The sequence below is a fragment of the Lithobates pipiens genome, unplaced genomic scaffold, assembly GCF_037356315.1.
Source record: "Lithobates pipiens isolate NorthernLeopardFrog02 unplaced genomic scaffold, aLitPip1_a1.2 Scaffold_16, whole genome shotgun sequence".
Lineage (NCBI taxonomy): Eukaryota > Metazoa > Chordata > Amphibia > Anura > Ranidae > Lithobates > Lithobates pipiens.
Genome location: NW_027507748.1, coordinates 420378749 through 420405445, shown reverse-complemented (window position 1 = coordinate 420405445; position 26697 = coordinate 420378749). Strand labels below are relative to the sequence as shown.

General features: G+C 43.7%; 1 protein-coding gene across 2 annotated transcripts in view; it reads right to left on the bottom strand.

Annotated features, from left to right (window-relative positions):
• GPM6B (glycoprotein M6B) overlaps positions 1 to 22002 on the bottom strand; it is a 153275-nt gene extending 131273 nt beyond the window's left edge. The window contains exon 1 of one of the 2 annotated variants that reach the window (XM_077482525.1): positions 21848 to 22002. In XM_077482525.1, the coding sequence (XP_077338651.1) occupies positions 21848 to 21851 (4 nt within the window). In that variant the 5' untranslated portion in view covers positions 21852 to 22002. The remainder of the gene's footprint in view (positions 1 to 21847) is intronic. The other variant, XM_077482522.1, reaches the window with a different exon arrangement.
• Between the last annotated feature and the right edge of the window lie 4695 nt (positions 22003 to 26697).

Here is a 26697-nt window from a genome sequence, read left to right as displayed (position 1 = left end):
AATATACACACGCTATTAAATCTCTGTCCACACTCCATTGTTCATAGTGCTGTCTTCTCTAAATCTCATATGGTTCGTTTTAACCTTTCTATAGTAGCTTCTATACACACACAGCATGCTCTTCCTTAGCACTCCAAGGGTCTACACTTAGCATATTAGTCTTTTCTTTGGTGTAAGCTTTTCTACTCGAGTCCATTCACAGAAAACTAGAACTAATTTAATCAACAGTCATCAATTCAGCCCTCAAGGAAGTTATTAGAGCACATACAGCTAAAATATAAGAGTTATTGTATGCTTTTGGCTATGTGACTGATATTGCTACCCAACAAAAATAGTTTACTTCACCATAGGCACATACCACGGTGCACAGAATGACATCTGCTAGCTCCGCTTTCAAATAAACAGATAAAGTCAACTGTAATTAGCTCCAAATGTTTTTTTCTGCTTTTCTTGCTTGCTCATTGAGAATTGCTATGGAGACATTTGTTGATATGAATGCAAAGGAAGGTGACGTTGATACATACTGCCGTTTCACAATTACCATTTTCTTCACGGTGTAGGTCTTAAGTGATTCTTAGTAGCCTTTGATTCTCCTTTGTCAAACTATCAACAGCCCCGCAATAAATAAAATTGCCCTGCAGTTTATTCTGCATAGCCTGGTTTTCTAATTTGTCATAGAAACAAGAATATTTTCAGCTTGTTACAAGCAGCTGACAGCAGACACCCACACACTACGAGACTGACAACTGTGAGCCAATCTATAATCATCCCTGAAGGAGAAAAATATATAAAAAAAAAAAAAAAAAATTATATTAATGAGGACATTCTGGTCTTATGTTCCCGTTATCTGCAAAGTCAGTTACATTTAGACAGGGACAAATTCAGTCAAAAATGTAATGTTTAATTTGTGTTAATTCCTATTGGGATTGTGACGCTGATCGCCCCCCCCCCCCCCCACTTTTGACCCCTCAGAAGAGGAGTCATCAGCCTCACCACAGTCCCCTGAGGAAATTCATCTTCTCCCGCCACCAGTTCCTCAGTTTGAGGGTCCTCGGTAATGGAAGGGAACCTGTTGCATTTTGCCCCACACTGGGATGCGATTAAAGCAGCTAACCTTTTTTTCCCCAATACTCTCATGGCTGAGGAAAAAGACCTCTTTAGTAACAAACAGGGGCTGCAGTGCTGAAAACAGTTGCAAACATTTCAGGGCCCCGATGCTCACTCTGACCAGCTACCCCCTCTAAGGGGAGAATGCCACTGTAGAGATGAGTAGGCTTTCCAGAGCTTGAGGGAGACCCTTTTAGCCATTTTTTTGGGGGAGTTTCAACCCTCCCTTCTGACCTTAGCCCGATGCACACAAATGCAGATGTACTACCTGAAGAAATTGCATCAACTGCTTGAGCAATAGTCCAGCCACTATTAACGCTCAGCCTGATACTATTAGCAAATGTGCCAAGGGAATGCCTGTGTCACCAACCTCTTACATGCACCTTTTTACTCGTGTCCCTCCGACATCGGCAGCCAGCAAAAATTGAGCTTTTAAAACAAATACTCCCACGCTGGATGTTGCAGGACGCCAATGCCGTGCTAAGTCCTGCCCCTTACATCACAACGCACGCCCCCCCCCTTTTCAAAAGAAGGTTTTCTCGCGCGGGCCTCCGATCAGAGATGGGGTTGGTGGGGGGGGTAGAATGGCAAGGAGGAGACATGTGACAAGCCGTCGTGCAGGGGCGGATAGGCATCGCCTATTTTTGGCTTCTCCCTATCCAGGAAGAGGGGGAGAGCTTTGTCCAGGTGGGGGGTGTTCTGTGTAAGAAAATCCCCCCCCCAATCTTACTGGAGGTCTGAGCTGCTCGCCGGACACAGCATGATCTTTCAGGAAAGCATGACAGGGTACATGCTCTATACAGCCCCCAGTGGTGACCCTTAGGCATGACACCTTTTTAAAGGAGACATTTCATAAGAAAATTAAAAAAATCCTTAGAAACCTCCACTTACCTTTCCCGCCGCAGGGTTTTCTGTGGTAACAAAAAATCTAATCTTCACCTTTCACAGTGGGCTCCATTACAAAACATTCAGGAACCGGGGGACCCTCTGGGAACCCATACTCCTGGACCCGTAAAGCACCCCTCCAGTAAAAACAAAAGCTTTATGGCTGAAAACACCAAAGCTCTGGATCCTGGAGTCCAGCTCTCTAAAAATAGAAGCATTACAGGCAAAACCTATCTTTTTCCCTGCCATGAGGCCCAGGTACCATTCAATTTGGCCTGAAAAAAGACACTTTGAATGGATCTGGCTTCATAGCTAGCCCCAGCAAGGATTGCTCCAGTGGAGTTCAGCACAGCACATCTTTACTCATGACCAACACCTTAGACACTGGCAAAAAAAAACGGAGGTACTCTCAGTAGTGGGAGGGGTTATATAGGGGAGGCAACTTCCTGTTTAGGGTGTACCAGTGTCCATCACCTGAAGGTGGCCTATAACCCACATAGCAACTACTATGGCTCTGTGTCCCATGATGTACGATTAAGAAACTTCTGACTTTGGAACCTCTCACTTCCTGCCCAGGACTACATGTCCCATAAGGCATTGCTCCTCACACATTCACAAGTTCTCAGGCACTTACTGACATGTATGGATGGTATACTGAGCTGTATGTGTGCTGCGCCGTATTTCCTGATATGTAAACAAATATTGCATTCTGTATGCAGGCCGATTAAATCGATGAAAATAGCCAACAACTATTTTCATAATCAATTATTTCGGCCCTAGTTACATTTTATGTAGAGACAGTCGGGAAAAAAAAAAAAAAAGAAAAAAGAAAAAAAAGGGAGTATATGATAGAGTGAAGCAGATTGTCAAATGCTAAGTGTCTTACTGTCACAGGCCAGCACATACAAATAAAAGTATACTGCAAGGTCTGATAAAGAAATGGTTAACAATATTCTCTTTACAATGACTTGAATAGTCCCTTAAAAAACAACATGAAAACAGAAAACCATTGAAAACGGTAAATGGAAGGGCTCACTGGTCATTGGAACTCAACGCTCATTCTCTTACAAAATAAAAACAAAGATAACTGTTTAGGACACAGCAAACTACATTTAGCATATTCTCACAGAACAAAAAGAGGTCTATGTAGGAAAAAATGCTACATCGAAAAGTTTCACACACACACTAACGGAGTTCATTTTACATCAGTTTCTTGGAACAAATGTTATACATCATTTTTCTGGGACTTCTAAGTATCAAATTGGATAATTTAAAGCATACTACCAATCTTATGTTTTAAGTATGTCTCAAATGTTATTCTAAACTTCAGCCTAAAGATGAACCTAAGTCCTACGTAGGTAGACGTCACGGTGGACATACGCTTTTTCAATAATTCAGCAAGAACACCACAGTTTGATAGACCCTGAACTTGAGTTGGTTTAAAGACAATCCTAGAATCACGCTGCCAGGAAAATATTGATGGACCATCCTTACCCCCTGTGCATATGTATATGCACCAACCCTCCTGGCAGTGTCACAGGATTTGAACAAAATTCCAGAATCCTGCAGGCCTAGGCCATCACTATTTAAGCTTTAGTTCTTAAGTATGTATGTGTTGCAAAAGTTACCTTGTGCAGATTCACGCATCTATAAAATGTGCTGATGCTCCCATCACTGAAAATTTGCCAGTTGTCTCAACCACCAGATCACGGCCTACTAAGAGGCCGCAGCCTCCCTTATTCCAGGCCTCCAGTCAACTACAGATCACTTAAAGGTGGAAGTAAACTCCCCTATCGTTTTCAGCCAAGGAAGCTGCCATCTTTGCCTCGGTTTAATCATCAATTGCTATGGTGCTGCACATGTGATTCGTTATGACACCAGCGAATGGATGGTTTGGCTGAGAGCACAGCCAATGTGCAGTTAGCATTCCCGGCATGCCTTTTTTTTTGTTTAAATCCATGGGTTTACTTCCACAGCACCACCCAGCTCCCATTATGCACTCCAACAGTGGGCCACAGAGCCCCCAGGCCCCTCGAGAGCCCTCAGCCTCTATAGTGCATACCAGCCTGCTGCAGAGATTACAGCCCTCCATAGTGCCCTTTCTTCCTTCAGAAACTTCATCTCCTACAGGGCCACCAAGTCTGCTGAAGAATCTTCTAACTGACTGCAGAAGCCCCTCTCCCATACTCCAAAACAGCATTTCAATACATGTCCCATACTATTATTGTGCGAAAATAAAACAATTTTTCACTGCTGGAGGCATGGAAAGATTTGGAAGATTTTACCTATCCCTGGTCTAGACCTATGAAAATTCTTGGGACTGGTACTCTAATGTGAGATCACAGAGCATAGTGCAGCATTAGGCAGGCCATACACGGACTGAAATTAGGCCAGTTCAGCAGATCGATTTCTGTACAATTATCCTTTAAGATTTTCCCTACGAGATCAGCTGATCAATGTATACTGATGACCGGGAAGCTGCTCCACTGTCAGAATAGCGGTGAGGATTACCCAATCCACAGCAAGTGTGTGGTTGGATAAATCAAGTTTTTTGTTCAACCCACTAGTTAAAACAAAAATAAATAAATAAAAATAAGGGTATTTATGGGCTGTCTTGTGAATTTCTCTTTAGGGGGTCCAACTATTTGCGTTTTCCTGCCTCCTAAACATATGTATATAGTTTAGTGTCATTTTACAGGTATATGAAAATTGCATTACAATAGGCAAGAGCACTGTTAAAAACAAATACAATGGCACAATTAGTCAATTTTTTTTTTTCCTTCAGGAAAAAAAAAAAAAAAAAAATGAAAGGGGGGGGGGGGGGGGGGGAGATGAAGGCCAGTAGATAACACTTCATTGTAAAACTGCATCTTCTGAAAACTGTATATTAAAAAATGAAAAGCCATAACATAACTGTGTCCACATGACTGATCTTGGCACAGATGACCCGATTTGCATACAATTTTAGGATGGCCATATCTGAGCATCTGGAATATACTTCAAGCTTTCACTTTATACAATGAACACTTTGTAAGTGGACCATACACATAGCTAGAGGGTTGTAGTTAGTGCCAAAGTCAGTGAGGCTCCAAAGTCTCAAAAGCTGGTGTGCTTTCATTAAATAGAACAGAAATTAGATTATAAAAATTGTAGGCACCAGTGTACTTTCTAAGTATACTGGCTACCCATCTCCTTACATCGATCTAGGTCTACTGATATTAGTGAAACCCTAATAGCTCAGGATACTGAGGAGGAGCCTGCATGAATAGCAAACTGCATGGGAAAAGTTAATAGCGCCATCAGCCCCCAGACAAGTCTGTTTAACAAAAGACTGCCTGCTGTGGGTTAAGCAACCACCTGGCAGTTAAAGTCATTTACACTTCAGTCTCCTAAGCAAAAATCGTCACGGTAGATTATACTATAAGCCAATTCCGTCATCTCCTTTATCCCAATATAAAAAAAAATAGAGAAACCAAAAAAATAAAATAAAAAAATAAAAACCACCACGAAAGAAAAAAAAAAAAAAGAAAAAAAAAAAAAAAAGGGAAAAGAAAAAAACACGTCCATGTGATAGGCTTCTTGGAATGCTTCACAAACATCTTGCCTCATTACGACTATAATCTAAACCAGTGCCGCTAGTAGAAATGATCAGGATGTTTTTTTCATGCAGATGTCCAGCTGAATGTGTCCTAACATTATAGGAAAAGGAATTACTAAAATATGCAAAAAAATAAATTGTAAAAAGTACTTGGATTTAATTTGCAATGCTTAGGTTCCAAGGCCACTTTAACACTGTCGGTCCGTTCAGGTCCTCCTGTCAGTTTTGTTGGCGGACCTGAACTGACGCTCCACGTTAGTCTATGGAGCGACGGCTGTCAGCAGTGACATGTCCGCTGACATCCAACCCAGTCAGATACGCTAAAATCAGAAGGATGGCCCTATGTTCGCATTCGTCCCTGGCAGATCGGATGAAAACAGACATGCTGTCCATTTTCGTCTGAGCTCTCCATAGCAAACAGCGGCGCTCAACAAGCCCCTCCTCGCTCAGTGAGCAGAGAGGGACCTGTAATCCACGGACTCAGCAGAGATCAACAGAGATCTCCCGCTGAGCTGGTGGACAGACATGGACTCCCTGGCAGCAGATCCACCTCGTGGGAATCAAGCCTAAAACAGAGGTGCTCAACCAGTGGCCCGGGGGCCACATGTGGCCCACAAAGCCCTCTGATGTGGCCTGCGACCTCCTGCTCTGGGATGGTGGTTTGGCAAACCCAGATCACAGGTTGCTGACCCATCATCCCAGAGCATCAGTGTTATGAATGAAGCCGGCAGTAGGGAACACAAGCAGCTGTATAGCCACATAAGCTGATGCTTCCTGTATAGTGCCAGTCCTGTCACAAATCATTACCAAATGCACTCTGCCTGAGACAGCAACATCTGGGGAAAACTTTATGGAAGACAGTTATTAAAGGTAAGGTTATTACTGAAATCACAAAAATAAATATATAAATATATATAATGCAGTGCTTTCAAACTAATCCGCAGGTGCAGCGCACCTGCAGATTACCTGCACTGAGCCATAGACTTCTGTTATTACCTGTGGGTTTGGTGCGCCACACCTGCAAAGTCTATGGCAAAGTGCAGCTAACCTGCAAGAAATCCACAGGTGCATGTAGTAGTTCATCAGAGTGAAAGCAGCCTTAGGACCCAATCAGACACTCCATTTACCCCCGCTTATCTCCAATTCAGTCCACAAAAAATAAATTATATATATATATCCTCTTCCACCTGGCGGATTGAATTGGAGGGCCCATAGAGTAGCGTGGGCTGTGTCCGTTCAGCATATGAAGCGTGGCTACAGACCTGTCATCCACCCATTACATTCATTTTGGCCCGCAACCAGTTACCAAGTCGCTTCATGACCCTCACTCTTTAAAAGTTCGGGCACCCCTGCTCTAAGAAGTCAATGGGGGTTATTTACGAAAGGCAAATCCACTTTGCACTGCAAGCGCACTTGGAAGTGCAGTCTCTCTCAATTTAAGGGGTAGATCAGAAATTAGTGGAAGCTCTGCTGATTTTATCATCCAATCATGTGCAAGGTAAAATGCTGTTTTTTATTTTCCTTGCATGTCCCTCTCGGATCTACAGCGACTTTACTCTCAGTGCACTTTCAAGTGCGCTCGCAGTGCAAAGTGCATTTTCCTTTAGTAAATAACCCCCCAATGTGTTTGCAGTGGAAGTAGTTTGTAAACTGAAGCTTAAAGAGCTGGTGGTCATAGACTGACTACAACTTAGCATTTTGGAGCTTTAGCTTCATCAAAATCATTGCTTTAACCCAATATACTGCCACAATTCTACAATGATATGACAGTAGAAGAATACGATTGTCAAACTGTCAGTTTCCCATGTGAACTCCTCCATTCAACATAATAGCATCACATGACTGGCCATTGTGTGAGAGTTACATGTTGTGAACAAAAGCCAAAGCCCCATTCATACAAACTCTTTAGCCAGACAATCAGATTAAACAGTCCCAGTTGCACTAGTTAAGTAAGATGCAGCAATCTGTAGCATAATCAGTATTTTACCAGCCAACAGTACCCACTCCAGATTAGTCTTATATCTAAATCTACACCTACCTCTTTCCATGCGTTGGAAAAGCCTCTAGATTGTTCACACCAGATGGACTTGAAATGTAAGTGTTATTACCTGCTCCCATATAATCAGACTACGTTTTTAAAAGGACCCCATTCAGTAGACTTAATTACAAAAATCCACATTAATCCACCAAAAACGCAGGACTCCCATCAACTCCCCACAAAGTGATGTCTGTTTGATGTGAGAGTATGTCTACTTACTAAAATCCATTCATTTTTATAAGATGTATGAAAATGCTTTTGGTGCAAAGGAGCCATCAGTCATCTCTGGCCTATCTTTGAAACTTTAGTAGAGAGAAATGAAGTAGGGCATATAAAGCGATAGTAACTTGGCTGTGGAAAAAGACATAAAAACGTTGAGTGTATGTATTCAGTACATGAGAAATTGAATATAATTTTGGGATTGTACCTGTAGTTTCTTTTATGGGAAACCTTTAATAAACAAAATACAATCCCCAACCATGGTGTATGGTTTGGTAGAGCAATGTAGGTGGAGGCCACTCCTTAATTATTCATCTGGGCTGTTTATGAGTAGTGGCTTACCAAGCCCTCTGGATTGGTCTCAAGACAAGCCTGCCTTGTTTTGTGATACACTTTCATCTCTACTTTGAGGAGCACCAAAAGCAATCTCCGTAAGAGCGGCAAGGATGTGGAATTCCCTTCCACAGGTGGTGATCTCAGGGGGGGAGCATTGATAGTTAAGAGACTATTAGATAATCACCTGAACAACCGCAACATACAATGTAATATGGACATATAATCACACACATAGGTTGGACTTGAGTCTTTTTTCAACCTCACCTACTATGTAATATAACTGGTTGTAATCTCCAACTTCTGTTGACCTCCTTCTAGAAATTCTAGCTACTAGTCACATTGATCCTCTGGTTTCAATTCTTTCAGTCACTGCCCCATAACAAGTACACCAATAAGTACTACCATCACTTACATCCGTTTGTTGGCTTAGCAACTCAAAGCATTGTACTTGGAAAATCAACATGGAAGTCAAGCAAGTTAGCATTTTTGGTGGGATGCCAGGAACGGCAGTCCACATTTATCTCTCATAGGTTTCTTTTAGGCTGGGCTCACACCTCTGATGGATGCGGCTCACAGCAGGGGTATGGTGCGTCCCTGTTCTCCATTTCAGCGACAAATCAGGGCTGAATTTTTGCCTGCTTGAGCCAAGGACAGATTGAACCCCCCACCCCTGGAATCTAAGAGGAGTTTGCGTTGAATATTAAAAATGAATTAAAATGGTGTTTTTGGTTTGTGGTTCTCCGATGCAGTGAAGAGCTGCTTTAAGTTTGTCCAGGGCATGTCTGCAACCAGTATAGAGCTTTTCAAAGATAGCAATGTTTTTTTTAGATCACCCAATTATAGGCAGTAGTACTTGATTCTCTACTGTAGTGTGGCTTTCAAAGAAAAACTAAAAATAAATGGTGGCAAAAAAAATAAAAAATTTGATTTCTTTAACATAAATTAAATAGCTCTAGTATGAGTTTCAATTTACTGGCTACAAAATACATACAGGAAAGGACTATGTGCTGTTCAGCAAAAAATAATACTTTTCACTATTTACATAGCGAGAAGAACTGCAAAGCAGGATTTGTGGCCGGTGTTGGGCATATTTCCTAAGAAACCATAAAACATTAAGTACACAGAAGGTTGCCAATAGGTCAAGAAAGCCTCAAAAATTATATTCAAGAAAGAAATTAAATGGAAAATAAAAACTAAAAAACAAACTGCATATTGATATATTGATTTATATATTGATTTTAGGCAAAATCAAAAAAGGATAAATTTATATTACATCAGTTTTCTTAAACCTGTGCTTTCAACACAGATAAAATTCTGAGAAGTTTGATTTTCTTCATTATAGTGTACCTAAAGCAAAAACTCCATTGTGAACAAAATCGGAGAAGGTTAAAACCGCTGTTTTTTTACACCATTTGTGTTGAAATAGGGAGATTTGCCCATCACTTCCTGTTCTGTAGACTCAACAGGAAGTAAGCGGATATCTTTCCCAATGTGAAAGTGTTCCCATTGTAAGATTACATCTCAATTGTTTGGTGGCAACTCAAAATGTTAACTTTCCTTTCTCAGTGACATTGGTGATCAGGAAAATTAAAATACAGTAGAGTGAACACTAACATTGTACAAGGTTTGAAGTGCAAACATTTATTTTTGTACTTCAAAATGAGGCCTTAAAATCTAAACTCTGGCTGTCAAGAGTGTTATTCCAAAAGAGATGGGGTTTCCAAAGAAAAGTAAGATAAAAAAAAAAAAAAAAAAAAAACCCACACACGGTACCAGTAGCTGTCTTTCTGGGAAATCTTCCAGGACGGCACACCTGAGAGATGAGAGGCTCCTCCCTACAGGAAACACAATCAATCGACAGCCGTTTTAAGTGCCCACCCTTCCACTTGATCCTCAGTTTGTAGAGAACTAACTCCTGAACCCGGTTCACAAGGCAAATCAATCCTCATAGGCACTGACCTTCTAGTGTTCTACAATTTCCCCCTCCTCCAACAGGTGGGAAGTAGGCTTGCCATCCTGGAAGATTCCCCAGAAAGACAGCTACCGGTAAGTAACTGGTACCTTTCTCAAGTCATCTTCCAGGACGGCACACCTGAGGATAAACAAGTACCTCAGGCCTACCTTAGGGTGGTACCACTGAAAGACCCTCTTGGCGAACCTTGGTTCTGCAGTGAGCTTTACCTCCGCTCCATATGCTTGATGAAGGTATCTTAGCTGGATCATGCGGATGATCTGCAGGTCTGCTCCGCAGATGTCAATGCCTTTTCTGCTTTAACAAACAGTTTCACTGTGTAGGGATAAAATCAAAAGCTGAGGATGAAGGGGAAGGGTGGGGACTTAAAACGGCTGTCGACTGATTGTGTTTGCTGTAGGGAGGAGCCTCATCTCAGGTGTGCCGTCCTGGAAGATGACTTGAGAAAATAGGGATGACGGTCAAGAGATATTTAAAATATTTACCAAAGAGCAAACATTTCTAGGTATTGGTCATCTAGCAGTATAAAAGCTATATAATAAAGGGGGTTTCCACACTTTCTAGAGAAGCCAACTGCTACTGGGGACCACCATACAGCAAACCCAACAATGCAGCTGCAGTAATTGATGTTGCTTCATTCTGCACATATAATAGTGTTGACAGCTTCATCATACTTGAATTATAGCCTCACAATTTCAGTTGAAGTACAAAAGCCAAATTATGGTAAAATTGGGAAAGTCATAGCGGGAGAACTCCTGTGTTACATGGGAGAGTTTTCACCTACTGCATACTGTAAAATGCAAGTCATATCAGTCCAATCACCCCAGCATGTCTGATTTAAAATCCAACAAGTTTTTTTTTTTCTCTTATTTTAAACAGATAAACCAGCTTCCCAAGCCCATTAGATCACTACATGCACGTAGGCTGTACATTTACAATATCAGACTGTGCTCGGAGTTAAACACACGGGGCGGATCAGTTCTGATCCGCCCCGTGGATGTCCGTTTGCTCAGCGGGGATCACTCCGCCGATCCCCGCTGAGCAGGGAGATGGCAGGTCTGTCTCTGCACACTGCGCAGGGACGGACCTGTCACAGCGCCGCTCTCCCCTATGGGAGATCGGATGACGACGGACCGCAGTGCCCGTCGTCATCCGATCCGATGACGGATGGAAAAATAGCTTTTTCCTCCGTCACACTTTTTCGGATCGGAGCGGGTCGGATGTCAGCGGACATGTCACCGCTGACATCCGACGCTCCATAGAGCTCTATGGAGCACCCGTTCAGGTCCGCCTGAAAAACTGACAGGCGGGCCTGAACGGCACGTCAGTGTGAAAGAGGCCTAAGGCTGAGCAAACGGACATCCACGGGGCGGATCAGAACTGATCCGCCCCGTGTGAAAGGACCCTAAGTGTTCAGTTCAGCAAAATAGTTAAAAGAAACTGGAGTTTGCAAATGTGTATAAATTTGTTATGGCAAAAAAATAATAAAAAAAAACAACTGGAAAGAATGCATCAGTGTAAAGTTGTTTTCCACATGCTGCCACCAAATGGTAATAAGCACAATAAGCCAGCGGGTCAGAAGAGACACAGATATAATTAGAAGCATATTACTGCCTAGCTTACTATGCATTGAAAATATTGCACTTGAACAGCATAAACTTGAGTGACTTTACCTTTATTAAAAACAAATCTGAACACCAAGAGGCATATCAGCTTCCTTTCAATTCTAGCATTAAAAGGGTCATTTTAGATGTACACACGCATGTCTTTATACAGCATGGCTCACATTCTGGGGTTGATTTACTAAACTGGAGATTGCAAAATCTGGTGCAGCTCTGCATGGTAGCCAGCTTTATTTTATTTTTAGTGTCAAAGCTTAATTGAACAAGCTGAAGTAATAATTATAGTATCTAGGAAGAGTAACGAGTACAACATTGCAAAGTCTTGTTTTTTTTAAATTCATTAAAGTGCATTTTTGTCCCCAAAAAAATGCATTTGAATGACTGCTATGCAAATGCGGTGCGACATAAAATATTGCCACAACCACCATATATATATATATTTATATATTTATTTATATATATATATTTATATTTTTTTTTTTTTTTTTTTTTTTTGGCTTGCTTAGGATCCCCAAAGAAAAAAAAAAGAAAAAAAAAGAAAAGAAAAGGATTTTAACTTGAAACAAGCAAGTGTCAGAAAAAAGGTAAATTGTTACAATGTTTATACTTAACCACTTTCTGCCTATAGCAGAATTACGGCCGAGCAGTGGTTCAGTTATCCTGACTGGGCGTCATGATGTCCTGCAGGATAACAGCCACCGCTCACCAGTGCGGGCGCGCATTGCAATGATTGGTGGTGCGGTGTGCCACTCTGGCACACCGCTACACCGATCTTGGTAAAGAGCCTCCGGTGTCCAATCATGGCTGATCACAATGTAAACAGGAAGAGCTGTTGATCAGCTTTTCCTTACTTGCGTTTGACAGATGCAAGTAGAGCAGAGCCAGTGTGTTTATCAGCGCAGGCCCCCCTCGGATGCCCACACTGGAGCACCAGGGAAGCCGCCAGGACCACCAGGGAAGCACCCAAGATGTGGATGGCCAGGTTCATCCCCCACAGCCATCCAAATGTGAAAATGAATGCCCATGGACACTGACTGGCACCTCTCAGAAATCAGTGATGCCCAGCAATGCCACCCATCAGCACCACCGAGTGCCTATCCACGTCACCTCATCGGTGCCCATCATTGAAGAAAAAAAAACAAAAAAAACAAAAAAACACACAGACACACCAGGGATTGAGGAGCTGATATTCTCCAATCAAGACAAAATAGCCAATTTCACGGCAATTTGGGAAGATTGGTTTACGTTTCGCAGGTCACCAGACTATCAAAACCTTTTGAAAGACAATGGCTGACATTCCACAGTAACTGCATTGTCTCAGATCAACGAATAGTTAGAGGATGAGGCAATATCAACAACCGATGCGCTGTGAGGACTGGATGGGGAGGGTAGCTGGTGGAGGCCCCACCCCCTCCCTAAGCCAGATTGCGCATGTCCCTCCTCCCTTCTGTAACCCCCCCTTTTTTCCCCACCTTACCGCCCCTCTTCCCCCCCCCCCCCCATCATGCCTTCCCTGTTTCCCCCTCCCTCATTTGACCTCTAGGTTGGGGGGGATGCGGTGCTCCGGACCGACCTCTCAGGAGGCCCCGGTTCGCATCTTCCGGCAATTAGAAAGTACAGACATCAGGAGGTCGGGCTTCCTTTTGGACCAATTCCCATAGGACAGAAACACAATGGGAACTCGACCCATGCTCCATTTAACACATATAAGCCACTTTGCGTAATGCTATAAAACACGTATGGTCAAATTGGGTTACTGATGCAAGACTTCAATCTGGGTACGACCAAGTGCTCTATAATCTTACTGCTTTGTGTACGTGACTGTCTCTCTTTGTGAAACTGAAAACGTGCCAGAATTATCTGTTTTATTATTTCTGCATTTTTTCTGTTGTATTTTGCATTATCTTTAACCCCCCTGACGGTTTTCCCGAGTCTGACTCGGGGTGGATTTTTTATACCATTAGCGGTATCCCCGAGTCAGACTCGGGACTGCATCGCTGGATCCAGGAGGAGGAATACTCACCTTCTCCCTCGGATCCAGCGTCGTCTCCCCGCTGTACGAGCGAGCCGTGTCTCGCTCGATCTATCACATCGGCGATCTCCGTGCCCTGCGAGCGTTGCGACGCACGGGCACGGAGATCGGCGCCAAATTCAAAAAGTGAAACACACAGTATACATACAGTATAATGTAATCTTACAGATTACATTGCTGTATGTAAACATTTCACATCCCCGTTGTCCCTAGTGGTCTGCCCAGTGTCCTGCATGTAGTTTTATATAATAAAAGCTGTTCTTTATACCTGGAAACTGGAGATTGTCCATAGCAACCAAAACTGTCACTGTACATCAAAAATGATTTTAGAGCAGCTAGAAAACAGCGATAATAAATTGGAATCACTCGCAGAATTGAGCGATAGCGATTTGTGGGGAGATTCGTCATCAAATACTGAAAAGTAATGACAGTGACAATTCTGCAACTGAGCAAATTTCTGTGTTTTTGATGTGATTACATTATTGAATAATTTTTATTATTGTTATATTATTATTTGGTACAATTATTTATAATTATTTCTTATATTATAATTTATGATTTAATTTTTCAAACTTTATCATACCCGGGATGTCTGCTAGACTCTGGTTTGGACAGATTTAAGAGAGTTATTCCTAAGAATTGCAGGACTACAATATAAAACGCCAAATTTTCATGCAAAATAATGGTACCGCTTTTAGCACCTAAAATCCGAAATAATGGTACCGCCAGGGAGGTTAATAAAATAATTATTTTTTTTTTTACCATAAAAAAAGTGTAAAAACATAAAAACAAACACCTTATGTCACAACATCTGGTGCAGTTGCTGAGGTCATAGTGGACGTTCTAGTGGAGAATCCCAAATCTTGCAAGCTCCAGCCCTCTTACATGCTCTGAGATCATAAGCTTTTCCAGGATACCACTGGATGAAATCTAGTGTCATCCATGTCTAGACAGAGGTCTGGGCGTATGTGTTCATTTTATTTTTTGTTTGCAAGGGGGGCTAAGGCATTAAAGTGGTTCAGACTTTTTACCTTAATGCATTATGCAATAAAGTGATTTTAGAGGCAGGCGTTATATCTTAAAGCATCAAGATAAAAAAAAACACACACAAGCTTCCGTTTATGTGCAGCACCCCCACTCCCCCAATACTTAACTGAGCCTGCTCTTGATCCCCTCCTTGCTGCATTCATTAAGACCCCTTTCATACGGGAGGCAGTTTTCAGGCATTTTTAGCGCTAGAAATAGCACCTGAAAACTGCCTCCTATTGACTTCAATGTGTGCTTTCACACTTGGGTGGTGCGCTTGCAGGATGTTAGGAAAGCCTTGCAAGCAGCATCTTTAGGGCGGCTTGGGAGCGCTATAAATAGTGCTCCCAAAATGCCCCTGCCATTGAAATGAATGGGCAGTGCTTCTGAAAAGCGCTGCTAAAGCACCACAAAAACAACCTGTGCTATAGCGCTGTTTTATCAGCACATCAGCGTGAAAGTAGCCTTAGAGCAGTGGAAACCATTGGCTCCTGCTGCTGTCAATCAAATCCAGAGAGCCGAGCCACACCGAGTGTGTCAATAAATGCACAGCTTGGCTCGGGAATGAGCCCAAAAGTGTGCCACAATAGGAAGTGGCTTCCTATTGTGGCACAAGGAAAAGCCCAGAGAACCCAGAAGAGGAGGATTGGGGCCACTTTGTCCAAAACCCTTGCACAGAGAAGGAAAGTATAATGTTTGTTTGTTGCTTTTTTTGTTTTTAAAATGCAAAGAAAACCCCTTTACAATAACTTTAAGCAAATCTCTAAATGGAAATTTTAGCGTGAAGGCACTTTAAATTTTTGCTGTGTTCATGATGACAAAACCAAATTGTTAGACCAACAGTCTATTGAACAGTCCAACAGATGGAAAACCGTTCAGTGGTTTATTTTACGCAGAGGGTGATGCATTGACCTCCCTACAAATGGAAATAATAATCAACAAATCATGTCCTATGATGGAAAAATATATGTGTGGTTTAAATACTAAACTAAATAGTGTTCCAGTTGTTCTTGCCTTGCAATCCACAACCCAAAAACTCCCTGGCAAAATAACCAGACAGAGCGCACGTGTGTGCTAGCTGTACCAGATTGTGAGCTTGTTCTGTGGCTGATGTAAAAGAATCTACATACTCTAAAGTGCGGCAGAATGTCAGTACCATTTAAATCAAGAAAATTCAAAAATACTGAAATCATTATCTCCAATTCTTTTACAATCTGTGGGAAAACTGCAACCCCAATGTCTATTTCCAGCTGCAGTACATTAAACCAATGCCACTGCATCTGTGCTCATGAAATCAAACAGTTGTATATGTACCATGAAAGAATCAGCATTCCCAAACCAATTTTCAGGTAAAGTTAACATCTGTTTTTTTTTTTTGTTTTGTTTTTTAAAACACACCCAGTGTAGTTTGTGTTGTGCATTTTACTACTCATCTCTATGGAAAATGTCCTTTGCTGAAAAACACACCAAAAATTGAGCAAGCAGAAATTTTTATAGGACACCTCACTAAAACAGATTCAAACATTTCTCAAAAATAAAAGATAAAATGTAGGGTTTAGTTATGGTTTCTAAGAGGCTAACTGGAGAGTGCAAAATCTGGTGCAGCTGTGCATGGTAACCAATCAGCTTCTAACTTCAGCTTGTTCAGTTACGCTTTGACAACAAACCTGGAAGCTTATTGGTTTCTTTGCGGAGCTGCACCAGATTTTGCACTCTCCTATTATAGTAAATCAACCCCATGGCATGATTACCCATAGAAACTAGATTTCATAGTCCACTATATATTAAAAAAAAAAAAAAAAAAAAAAACAGGGTCCAGATTCCACAGAAAAAAATAGTTTGAGAACAAATCAGTTGTATCCAACCCTATGGGTCAGCAATCTGAGCACCACACCTCAGAGCCTTCTAAGGCTCCTTTCACACTGTCAGTTTTTCAGGCGGACCTGAACGGATGCTCCATAGAGGTCTATGGAGCGTCGGATGTCAGCGGTGACATGTCCGCTGACATCCGACCTGCTCCGATCCGAAAAAGTGTAACGGAGGAAAAAGCTATTTTTCCATCCGTCATCGGACCGCAGCATCCGTCGTCACCCGATCTCCCATAGGGGAGAGCAGCACTGTGACAGGTTCGTCTCTGCGCAGTGTGCAGAGACGGACCTGTCCTCTGCCTGCTCAGCGGAGATCGCTCCGGCGATCCACCGCTGTGCAAGCAGATATCTACTGATCCGCTCCGTGTGAAAGGACCCTAAATACATAGAATTTTCTTGGGGTTTTTTTTTTTTTTTTTTTTTTTTTTTTATTTTTTTTTAGCAGGCAGGTTCCTGGGTCTCATTATCTGTCATTGTTTACATCAGGGGTCTCAAACTGGCGGCCCTCCAGCTGTTGCAAAACTACAAGTCCCATGAGGCATTGCAAGGCTGACAGTTACAAGCAAGACTCCCACAGGTAGAGGCATGATGGGACTCGTAGTTTTGCAACAGCTGGAGGGCCGCCAGTTTGAGACCCCTGGTTTACATGGACTTGGGACCAGCATGCAGAATGTAAGGACATCATGTTAACCACTTAGCCAATGTGCTCCCCCAAAACAACCATGGTGCACCTTAATCTCTAACCAGCACTCAGACACCCTATTGGGCAATCCAATGGGTATCTATAGGAAGATTTCTTATACCAGACAGAGTTTATTTTAAAGCATGTTGGCAAGTTGTTGTTTTTTGTGTGTTTATAGTACAAAGTAGGTTGCCAGGTCTTTCCTCAACCCTCTCAAGTGTGGGAGAAAACCCAAAGGAAACCCACACAAGCACAGAAAGAACATGCAAACTTCATGCAGTATCCTGGCCAAGATCTAAACAAAGGATCCCAGTGGGGCAAGGCTGAAGTGCTAACCACTAGGTCATTTTTTTTCTGCCCCAAAACAACCATGGTGCACCTAGATCTTTAACCAACGCTGGGATAACCTTATGAAGAAGCCAATTGGTAGCTATAAGAAAACTTGCTTTCTCAAAGTATTTGAGATTTTTTTTTATTTTATTTTTTTATTTCTTATGGAGGTAGTTCGCCTCATCTTTCCTTAACCCTCTCCCTCTATTTACATGGGCTCTGAACCAGCATGCAGAATGCTGGGGCCATTTCAGACAAAAGGCACTTAAGCAGCACTAGGATCCCCAGTTCAATGCCCAAGGACAACAATAACTGCATAGAGTTTTCATGTTCTCCCTGTGCCTGAGTGGGTTTCCTCTGGTTACTCCGGTTTCCTCCCACACGTCAAAGTGTTAATGCTGGTGTGTTAATTGGCTTCTGTGTAAATTAGCCCCAATATGTATGAATGTGAGTTTAAGCTCAGGTTCACATGGATGCGATTTCACATGTCAAATCAGCAGCTATTGCCGTAAATAGCACCAATCCGGTGCAACACTGACTTTACAGCATCACACCGATTCCCAAAAATTGTTTCTGTACTACTATTGGCAACTTTGGGTGCGATTTCAATAGACATCTGTGCAGTAAACCGCACAGATGTCTCTGATGGACTGACACATGAAATCACACAAGTTCAGCTGAACTTACACAATTTCAATCCCACAGCAGTGTTAAACTAGGCAGAGACCTTAGATTATAAACTCCTCGAGGGCAAGGACTGATGTGAATGTACAATATATATGTAAAGAGCTGTGTAAATTCATGACACTATACAAGTACCTGTAATAAATGCATAAATAAAATTAACCTACCAGCATGTCTTTGGAGTATAGGAGAAATGTACCTGGCGGAAACCCACACAAGAACAGGGAGTACATGCAAACTTCATGCAGGTGTTGCCTTGACCAGGATTCAAACCGAGGACCCTAGCATGGCAAGGTATCTGTGTCAACCACCAAGCACATATTTTTTGCACACTCTGCATGCTGTTCCCAAGCCCATGTAAATGGAGAGGGTCGGAGGAGAGACTTTGTGACCTGCCTCATAAAAAATAAAAAAATTATCTAGAAACACACCAAACCAACATGCTGTGAAAGAAACTCATAAGAAGCCTTCATAGCTACCCATGGAGTGCTCAGTAGGTTTTCCCAATGGTTTGAGTTTTGGGTGCACCATGGATGCTTTGGGGTAGCACAGTGGTTTAGCAGTTAGCTCTCCCTGTGCTTGCATGGATTCCCCCCTACACGCCAAAGGAATGCACTGATAAGTTAATTGGCTACTGTCCCAATACCAATCACGGGTGCACCTAAGCCCACGTTGACATATCAAGTCGCATGCCAAAATCTGAGCCTATTTCCGGCAACATCCGAATCAGTGCACCTGCTGCACCACATCGATTCCCAAAAGTAGTTTCTACACTAATTTTGGCGACTTTGGGGGTGATTTCCATAGACATCTGTGCATGAACCCACACAGATATCTGTCATATTGCCCCCAAAGTCAGACTGAAATGCCAGTTTGAAATCGTGCTTCAGAGTTCAGCTAAGCATGATTTAAAACCTCCATTCAGTGTGAACCTAGGCTAAATCTCTAACCAGAACTAGGAAAACCTACTGAGCAACCCAGCGGGGGGCTATAGGAAGATTTCTTATACCAACCCCCAGAGTTTCTTTTAGGCTGGATTCACACATCTCTGGCCGTGGTTGCCAGCATGGGGTCCAGTGCATCCCTGTTTACCGGTTAAGGTCCAAATTTTTGCCTGAATTTGCACCTGAACCAGACCCAAAGATGCACAAACCATTCTGCAATCTAGACTGCAGCCACTCCGGGCCTGTGTGTACCAGCTCCATTGAGAGCTGGTCACACTGGCCTGTAATGAGAATTGGATGTGGAGAAACCAATCAGCCAGCCTTGTCATTTCTCATACATCAGCAAACCAGTTGGATCAACATGTAAGATATATATGAACAACCTGCAATAAACGTATGTTTTGTTAAATGCTTAGGATGATGGGTCACCTGATCCAACTACTACTAATGACCCTAGAACATTCAAACCTTAAGCCCCATACACACCATTAGATTTTCTGCAGATTATTGTTTTTCAGATTTACCAAAACCATGTAGTGCAAGAGCCTGCCTGATTACATACACATTGAAACTTTTAAAGTTTTGGTAAATCTGAAAACAAAAATCTGCAGAAAATCTAATAGTGTGTATGGGGTCTTAGGCTGGCCATGTGTTACACAACTTTCCTTTAGATTTAAGCTGGATACACACTATGCAATTTTCTTCAGCTAGACCAAATCCATGTAATAGGAGGTCAAACCTTAAGACCCCATAAACACTGTTAGATTTCCCGCAGATTCCCGTCTTCAGATTTACCAAAACCATATAATATAAAGACAAACCTTAAAGCAGAGGATCACACAAAAATGTGAACCTCCGCTTTTCGGAACCCTCCGGTCTAAGACAGGTATTTGCGCCCACTTCCGGGCATAGACTCCCGCGGGAGTCTATGCCTCCTTCAGTCCCGCCGCGCTGTCTGCTGGGACACACACACGGCTCCCAGGAAATAGCGGGGACTAGTTAAGACGAGCTGCATGACTCGCGCTTGTGCAGCAGGGAACCAGGAAGTGAAGCCACAACTCTTCACTTCCCGATTCCCTCATTAAGAATGGCGGCTACCGAGAGATTGATCGGCTTCTGCTGCCGACATCGCTGGAACTTGGGACAGGTAAGTGTAAATTTAGTAAAAGTCAGCAGCTGCAGTATTTGTAGCTGCTGGCTTTTTAAATAATAATAATAATAATAATAATAATAATAATATTATATTTTTTTTTGGTGGACCTCCTCTTTAAGAGTTTCAATTTGTATTCAATCAGGCAGGCCCTTGTACTACATGGTTTTGGTGAATCTGAAGACAAAAATCTGCAGAAAATCTAATAGTGTGTATGGGGTCTAAGGCTGAATTCACACAGTGCTTTTTGCAGTTTTGCACTACAGAATATGGAATAGGAAACAATGTTAAATGGACTGTAGTACAAATCTGAAAAATGCACTAAAACTGCATAGGTGTGAATCCAGCCTTTAGAGTTTCAATTTGTATGCAATCAGGCAGGCCCTTGCACTACGTTTTGGTAAATCTAAAAAGGAAAAAAGTCAAGTTGTATAGTGTGTCTTACCTAAAACCCATATAATAATATAGGAGGTCAAATCTAAACTTTTTTCAATTTGTATGCAATCAGGCAGGTCCTTTGCACTACATAGTTGAATGCAGATCTAAAGGAAACGGAATAAGACAATTGTACAGTGTATGGCCAGCTTTAGAACCATTTTAAATACACAACTTGCGAAACTGTTAGATCACATTCCCACGCAGCGGCAGGTAGAAAAACTGTGACTTGTCGGGTGCATCCCAATGATTATACTCAATGACGTATCACCGATCTATAAATAAACGCAGCGTGTTTAAAGGCTTGCAATTGTTTCTGCCATCCAAAACCAAAAAGGGGTCACGTCAGGACCTGATGACCGTTAGGGACAGGTCAGAAAGCTGCTGTGTACAGACATTCCATGGACAGCTTTAAATGACAACGCACGCCACTTGCAGAGGACATCCAGAATGAGCTAGAATCCTGGGATACGTCTTGCGGTGGGCACAGGCATGGATTGGGTGACATATTTGGGGGGGGGGGTGGGGGATCACATCGGAATGGATAATAGCTCCCCTAGATCCACACAGAAGGTGTGGGATTGTCCCCAGAGGACAGCTACAAATGTCATGTGAATTAATCATCTGCCACTAGAGATGAGGACCATCATAGAGGAGATCACATTAAACACCCCAAGTGACAGCTCCTGCAGTTCTGACTGTTCTCATGTGATCAGCCAATAAGACTAAAGCAATGGCAGCTCTATGTAGCTGCAGGTGCCATATCTATTGCTCACTATGCTAGCTTGTGTACTGCAGTACTACCCCACAGCATCCCTATCAGGCAAAGTTTCCTAAGTTTGGGAAGCCCTCCATCCCCGGTGCAGCCAGCATAGGAGGCTCTGCAGAGAGATGGAGGGGAAAGGAGAGTGTCACTTACCCATGGTCTCCTTTCTGCCCGCTCCGTGTCCTCTTCCCCTGCCTTGCTATGCTTTGTGTCCTGACTGCCCCGGCGGGATGGTGTGGATGGAGCGCAGATCTCTGGACTAACCCGGACAGTCTGACAAGCTCTGCAGCGCTCTGAGGAGAGGAGGAGGAGGAGGAGGAGGAGGCCAGTGACGTCATGAGCCCAGCTCTAAGGGGCGGGGCCTGGTGCGGACTGCAAGTCTGAGGGAGAGTTGAACTTTTCTTCATGATGATGTGTGTGCATGAGGGAGAGATAGTGACAATGTATCCCTCAATTCACAACCATACATCTACTCTAAAGAAACATAAGGCACACAGAGCACACTGGACTTTTAGGGCACTTCAAAACTGCCAGTAAAACACCTGTGTGTCAATGGAGTGCTTTTGTGGCGCTTTCTTTGCGGTTTTTAACCACATCAATACAGGGCACTTTCGCCCCCTTCCTTCCCAGACCAATTTTCAGCTTTCAGCATTCTCGCGATTTCAATGACAAATGCGCGGTCATGCTACGCTGTACCCAAATTAAAGTTTTATCATTTTGTTTGCACAAATAGAGCTTTCTTTTGGTGGTATTTATTCACGACTCCATTTTTTTATTTTTTGCGATATAAGTGAAAAAAGAGCTAAAATTTGGAAAAAAAAGATTTTTCTTCTTTCTGTTTTAAAAGAAATCCAATAAAATCGAATGTCGTCATGAATTTAAACTAAATGTATTCTGCTACATGTTTTTGGTAAAAAAAAAAAAAAATCTGTTAAGTGTATAATAATTGATTTGTATGATCACGGACATATGTACGCAAATGATCATGTACAGATGTGTGTAGGTGATCACATACATATGTGTGCAGATAATCATTGGGACATGTGATTTTAGTGGGACATATGTGGGGGACAGGTGTTTCTATTATTTGGGGACATTGTGTGGGGACACTAGGTTGGTGATCAGTGAGTAAAAAGCTGTAAAAAAACAGCTCATACTGCTCAGGCATGCACTTGAGCGATCCCCCTCCTTCTGAGCGGACGTTCCTGAACGTCCACTCAGAAGGAGAGAGCACCCACCCAGCCATTTATGTACATTGGCCGGGTGGGAAGTAGTTAAAGGGCATGTGACCAAAAAAATTGCACCAAAAATGCTTAGTGGGGGCAGGGCCGCTGCATATCTATTTCACGCCTAGAGTTGCCAGCTCATCCCTTTAAACCAGAACGCACATTAATTACACAAGTTTTGTGTGTGATTATGGTGGTAATTAAACTCACTTGGTGCCACCATAAATTAGCCTCAGAACCTGTGTAATTCATATATGTTCGGGTTTAAAGGGATGAGGTGGCAACCCTATTCACGCTCCTAGGCAAGGTGACGGGATCAGGGAGCACAATCACCGGACTTAGCAGCTACGTTCAGAGTCACACCTCCCCAGCTGTGCCCACCTCCTCCGCTGACCTCATGCCCACAAGTGCCTCCGCCTCCATAGCTGTGCCGCCTCCTCTGCTGACCTCATGCCCAGTGCCTCAGCCTCCCCAGCTGTGCCCGCCTCCTCTGCTGAACTCCTGCCCAGTGCCTCGACTCCCCAGCTGTGCCCACCTCCTCTGCTGACCTCATGCCCAGTGCCTCCGACTCTCCAGCTGTGCCCGCCTCCTCTGCTGACCTCATGCCCGGCGACTCTTCCGCACCACCAGCTGTGCCCACCGTCTCCACTGACCTCATGCCTGGCACCTCCTCCGCTGACCTCAGGTCCGGTGCCTCCTCCACATCCCCAGCTGTGCCCACCTTCTCCACTGACCTCATGCATGGCACCTCCTCTGCTGACCTTATGCCCGGTGCCTGCTCCGCCTCCCCAGCTGTGCCCGCCTTCTCCACCTCGTGTTCCCCGTGTTCCCTGGCCAGGCTAACGGGAAAGTTATCAGGCCGTGGCTGCGCCTCCTAGGCAGCAGTGCAACCTAGTCGGGGCTGCCAGTTCACCTAGCATGAGCACAGGCCCTGCTCATTCCCATTAATTTCAACGGAGAGAAGCGTTTTTGGTGCTTTTTTTTTTTTTTAGCTGCAGCAAAGCACATCATGTGACAACAAACCAACCTGCATTGCAGACAGTGCAGGGCCAAAAATGCTACATTCTCCTTTTTTGGTACTTTTTGACATATTAGAAAAGTTGATTCAAATGAGCCATTCAACTTACCCAGCAAAACACGTCTCCACAGTATCCTCATCACAAGAGAGATTTGAACTCCACACACCTCCCTCCAATATCCACACTTTTTCCCCTGTGTCCACGTTACCAGTGAGATCTGCACTCCAGCAACACACACTTCTCCCCCGTATCCTTATCAATGCTGAGATCTGCACTCCAGCGACTCACACTGGGCAGCACAGGGGTGTAGTGGTTAGCACTTTCACCTAGCAGCACTAGCGTCATTGGTTCGAATCCTGACCACTGACACCATCTGCCTGGAGTTTGCATGTTCTCCCTGTGCCTGCGTGGGTTTCCTCCAGGTACTCCGGTTTCCTCCAACGCTCCAAAGACTTGCTGGTAGGTTAATTAGACCTTGTCTAAAAAATTGGCCTCTGTATGTATATGTCAATGTTGTATGTGTTTGTAAGCATGTCAGGACCTTACAGGGTAAAGGACCATGCAAGCCACAGATGGACTCTGGTGGCAAGAAAGCACCCTGAGGCGATTCATTTCGCATAGGTAGCGCAATACAAGTCACTCACTCACACTTCTCCCCAGTATCCAAATTACCAGGGAAATCTGTACTCCAGCATCATACTTCTCTCCAGTGTCCACATCACCAGTGAGATCTGCCCTCCAGCAACACATTGGGGGTTATTTACAAAAGGAAAATCCACTTTGCATTGGAAGTGCAGTCACTCTAAATCTAAGGGGTAGATCTGAAATGAGGGAAAGTTCTGCTGATTTTAAAATCCAATCACCTGCAAACTAAAATGCTGTTTTTTATTTTCCTTGCATTCCTTGCATTTCCCCTCGGCTCTACAGCGACTTTACTTCCAAGTGCACTTGCTGTGAAAAGCTCTTGAAGAGCACACGCTATGTGTTTTTGCCATTTAATATTCCTGGAACCGAAGTTTGGTTTTGGGTTTAATTACTGTAAATTTTGGTCTCAGTACCAGTCTGGCTGGATTGAATTGTGTTCTGTTTGACCATAGGTGTCACTGTCATCCCTGGCAGGTGCTAGAACACAGTCCAGTTGGGTGTATTGAGTGCCAGTTCTCTCTCGGAACCAGCCCAGTGGGAGTGTCACTCTTGCTGTGCATTCTCGGAGGGGGTACTTAAGGTGCTGACATCACCTGCTTCGGAGTTCTGGTCCAGAAGTGCTTTCTGGCTGTTTGGTCCTGGTCCTCCTGACCAGCCCCCAGGGCTCTCCTGGCCTGGGGTGCAGATCCACCTGACCCCAAGTCTCGGGGCTGGCTGGCCCAAGGCAAAGTAACTGAAAGAAGGATTCGAAGGTGGTCCGGTGTCGTCTCGGTTTGTGCAGAGGCCCAGCAACTGTAGAAGCATCCAGGGGAGGATTCTTCCAGAGAAGGCCACACAAAGGTTGGCTTCTCAGCAGGAGCCTGGAGGCTAAGTTGAAAGACCCCAAGTGAATCTAAACTCGTATCGTATTGCCGGACCGGCTGCAAGATACTGGTACCGTGGGTTCACTGAGTTGTCTACATCTTTCAGTTATTCAAGTGTTCTACAACAAGTCTGTGGCAGAGACTTTGTTCAGGTGTTCTGCAACAAGTCTGCGGCAGAGACTTTGTTTGATTTAAGCACCCTGTTGGCTGCTAGGCCTGGTGAGAGAAGGACTATCCGATAAGGGTGAGGATCCAGCTGTGAATGGCTATTCTCTGGATTTCCTAATGTGAGAGAATCTTTTGTTCTATTTGACTTAGTTCCAAGAGTACCTGGACTTTCCTACCTAAACCCTCCAACTCTACTTTGACAGACTGTGTTAGTTTACTCTTTTGCAAATAAAAATCCATTAAGCGGATCTGGTGTCAGTCTCTGCAGTTCTTGGGCCATCTGCCTCGGGAAACCCCTAGACGTGCATGAGGTCGGGAAGGTAACGGTAGGCCCAATTGGATCTGCCGCTCCTTCGGGGGTCAGTGCTACACTTCTCTGCAGTATCCACATCACCAGTGGGTTCTGCACTCCAGAGACATAAATTTCCCCCCAGTGTCCACATCACCAGTGGAATCTGCACTGCAGCAACACACACTTCCCACTAGTATCCACATCTCCAGTGAGATCTGCACTCCAGCTACACATACTTCTCCCCAGTATCCTAATCACTGGTGAGATCTGCACTGCAGAAACACATACTTCTCCCCAGTATCCTAATCACAGGTGGGATCTGCTCTCCAGCGACGCATACTTTTCCCCAGTATCCTCATCACAGGTGGTCTCTGCACTCCAGCGACACATATTTCTCCCCAGTATCCTAATCACCGGTGAGATCTGCACTCCAGCGTCACATACTTATCCCCAGCATCCTACTCTCCGGTGAAATATGCACACCAGCAACACCCACTTCTTCCCAGTATCCACATCACCAGTGAGATCTGCACTCCAGCGTCACATACTGTAGACATGTCACTGGAGAAGTGGTTGAGGGGGTGTACATCTCACCTAGGTTGCTACACAGTGTGAGATGGTAAGTCCAGGATGGATCAGTTTCTCAGCAGCAATATGCTGCTGAGTTGTTATTTAATCTTGCCGGGCCTGGGTTTATATGGAATGGCAGGTAGGTTTGGTAGAGGGACCTGTCATTCCACACCCCCCATCCCTCGTTCCAGTTCTGGGTTTTGGATCAGGTGAGCTTTGA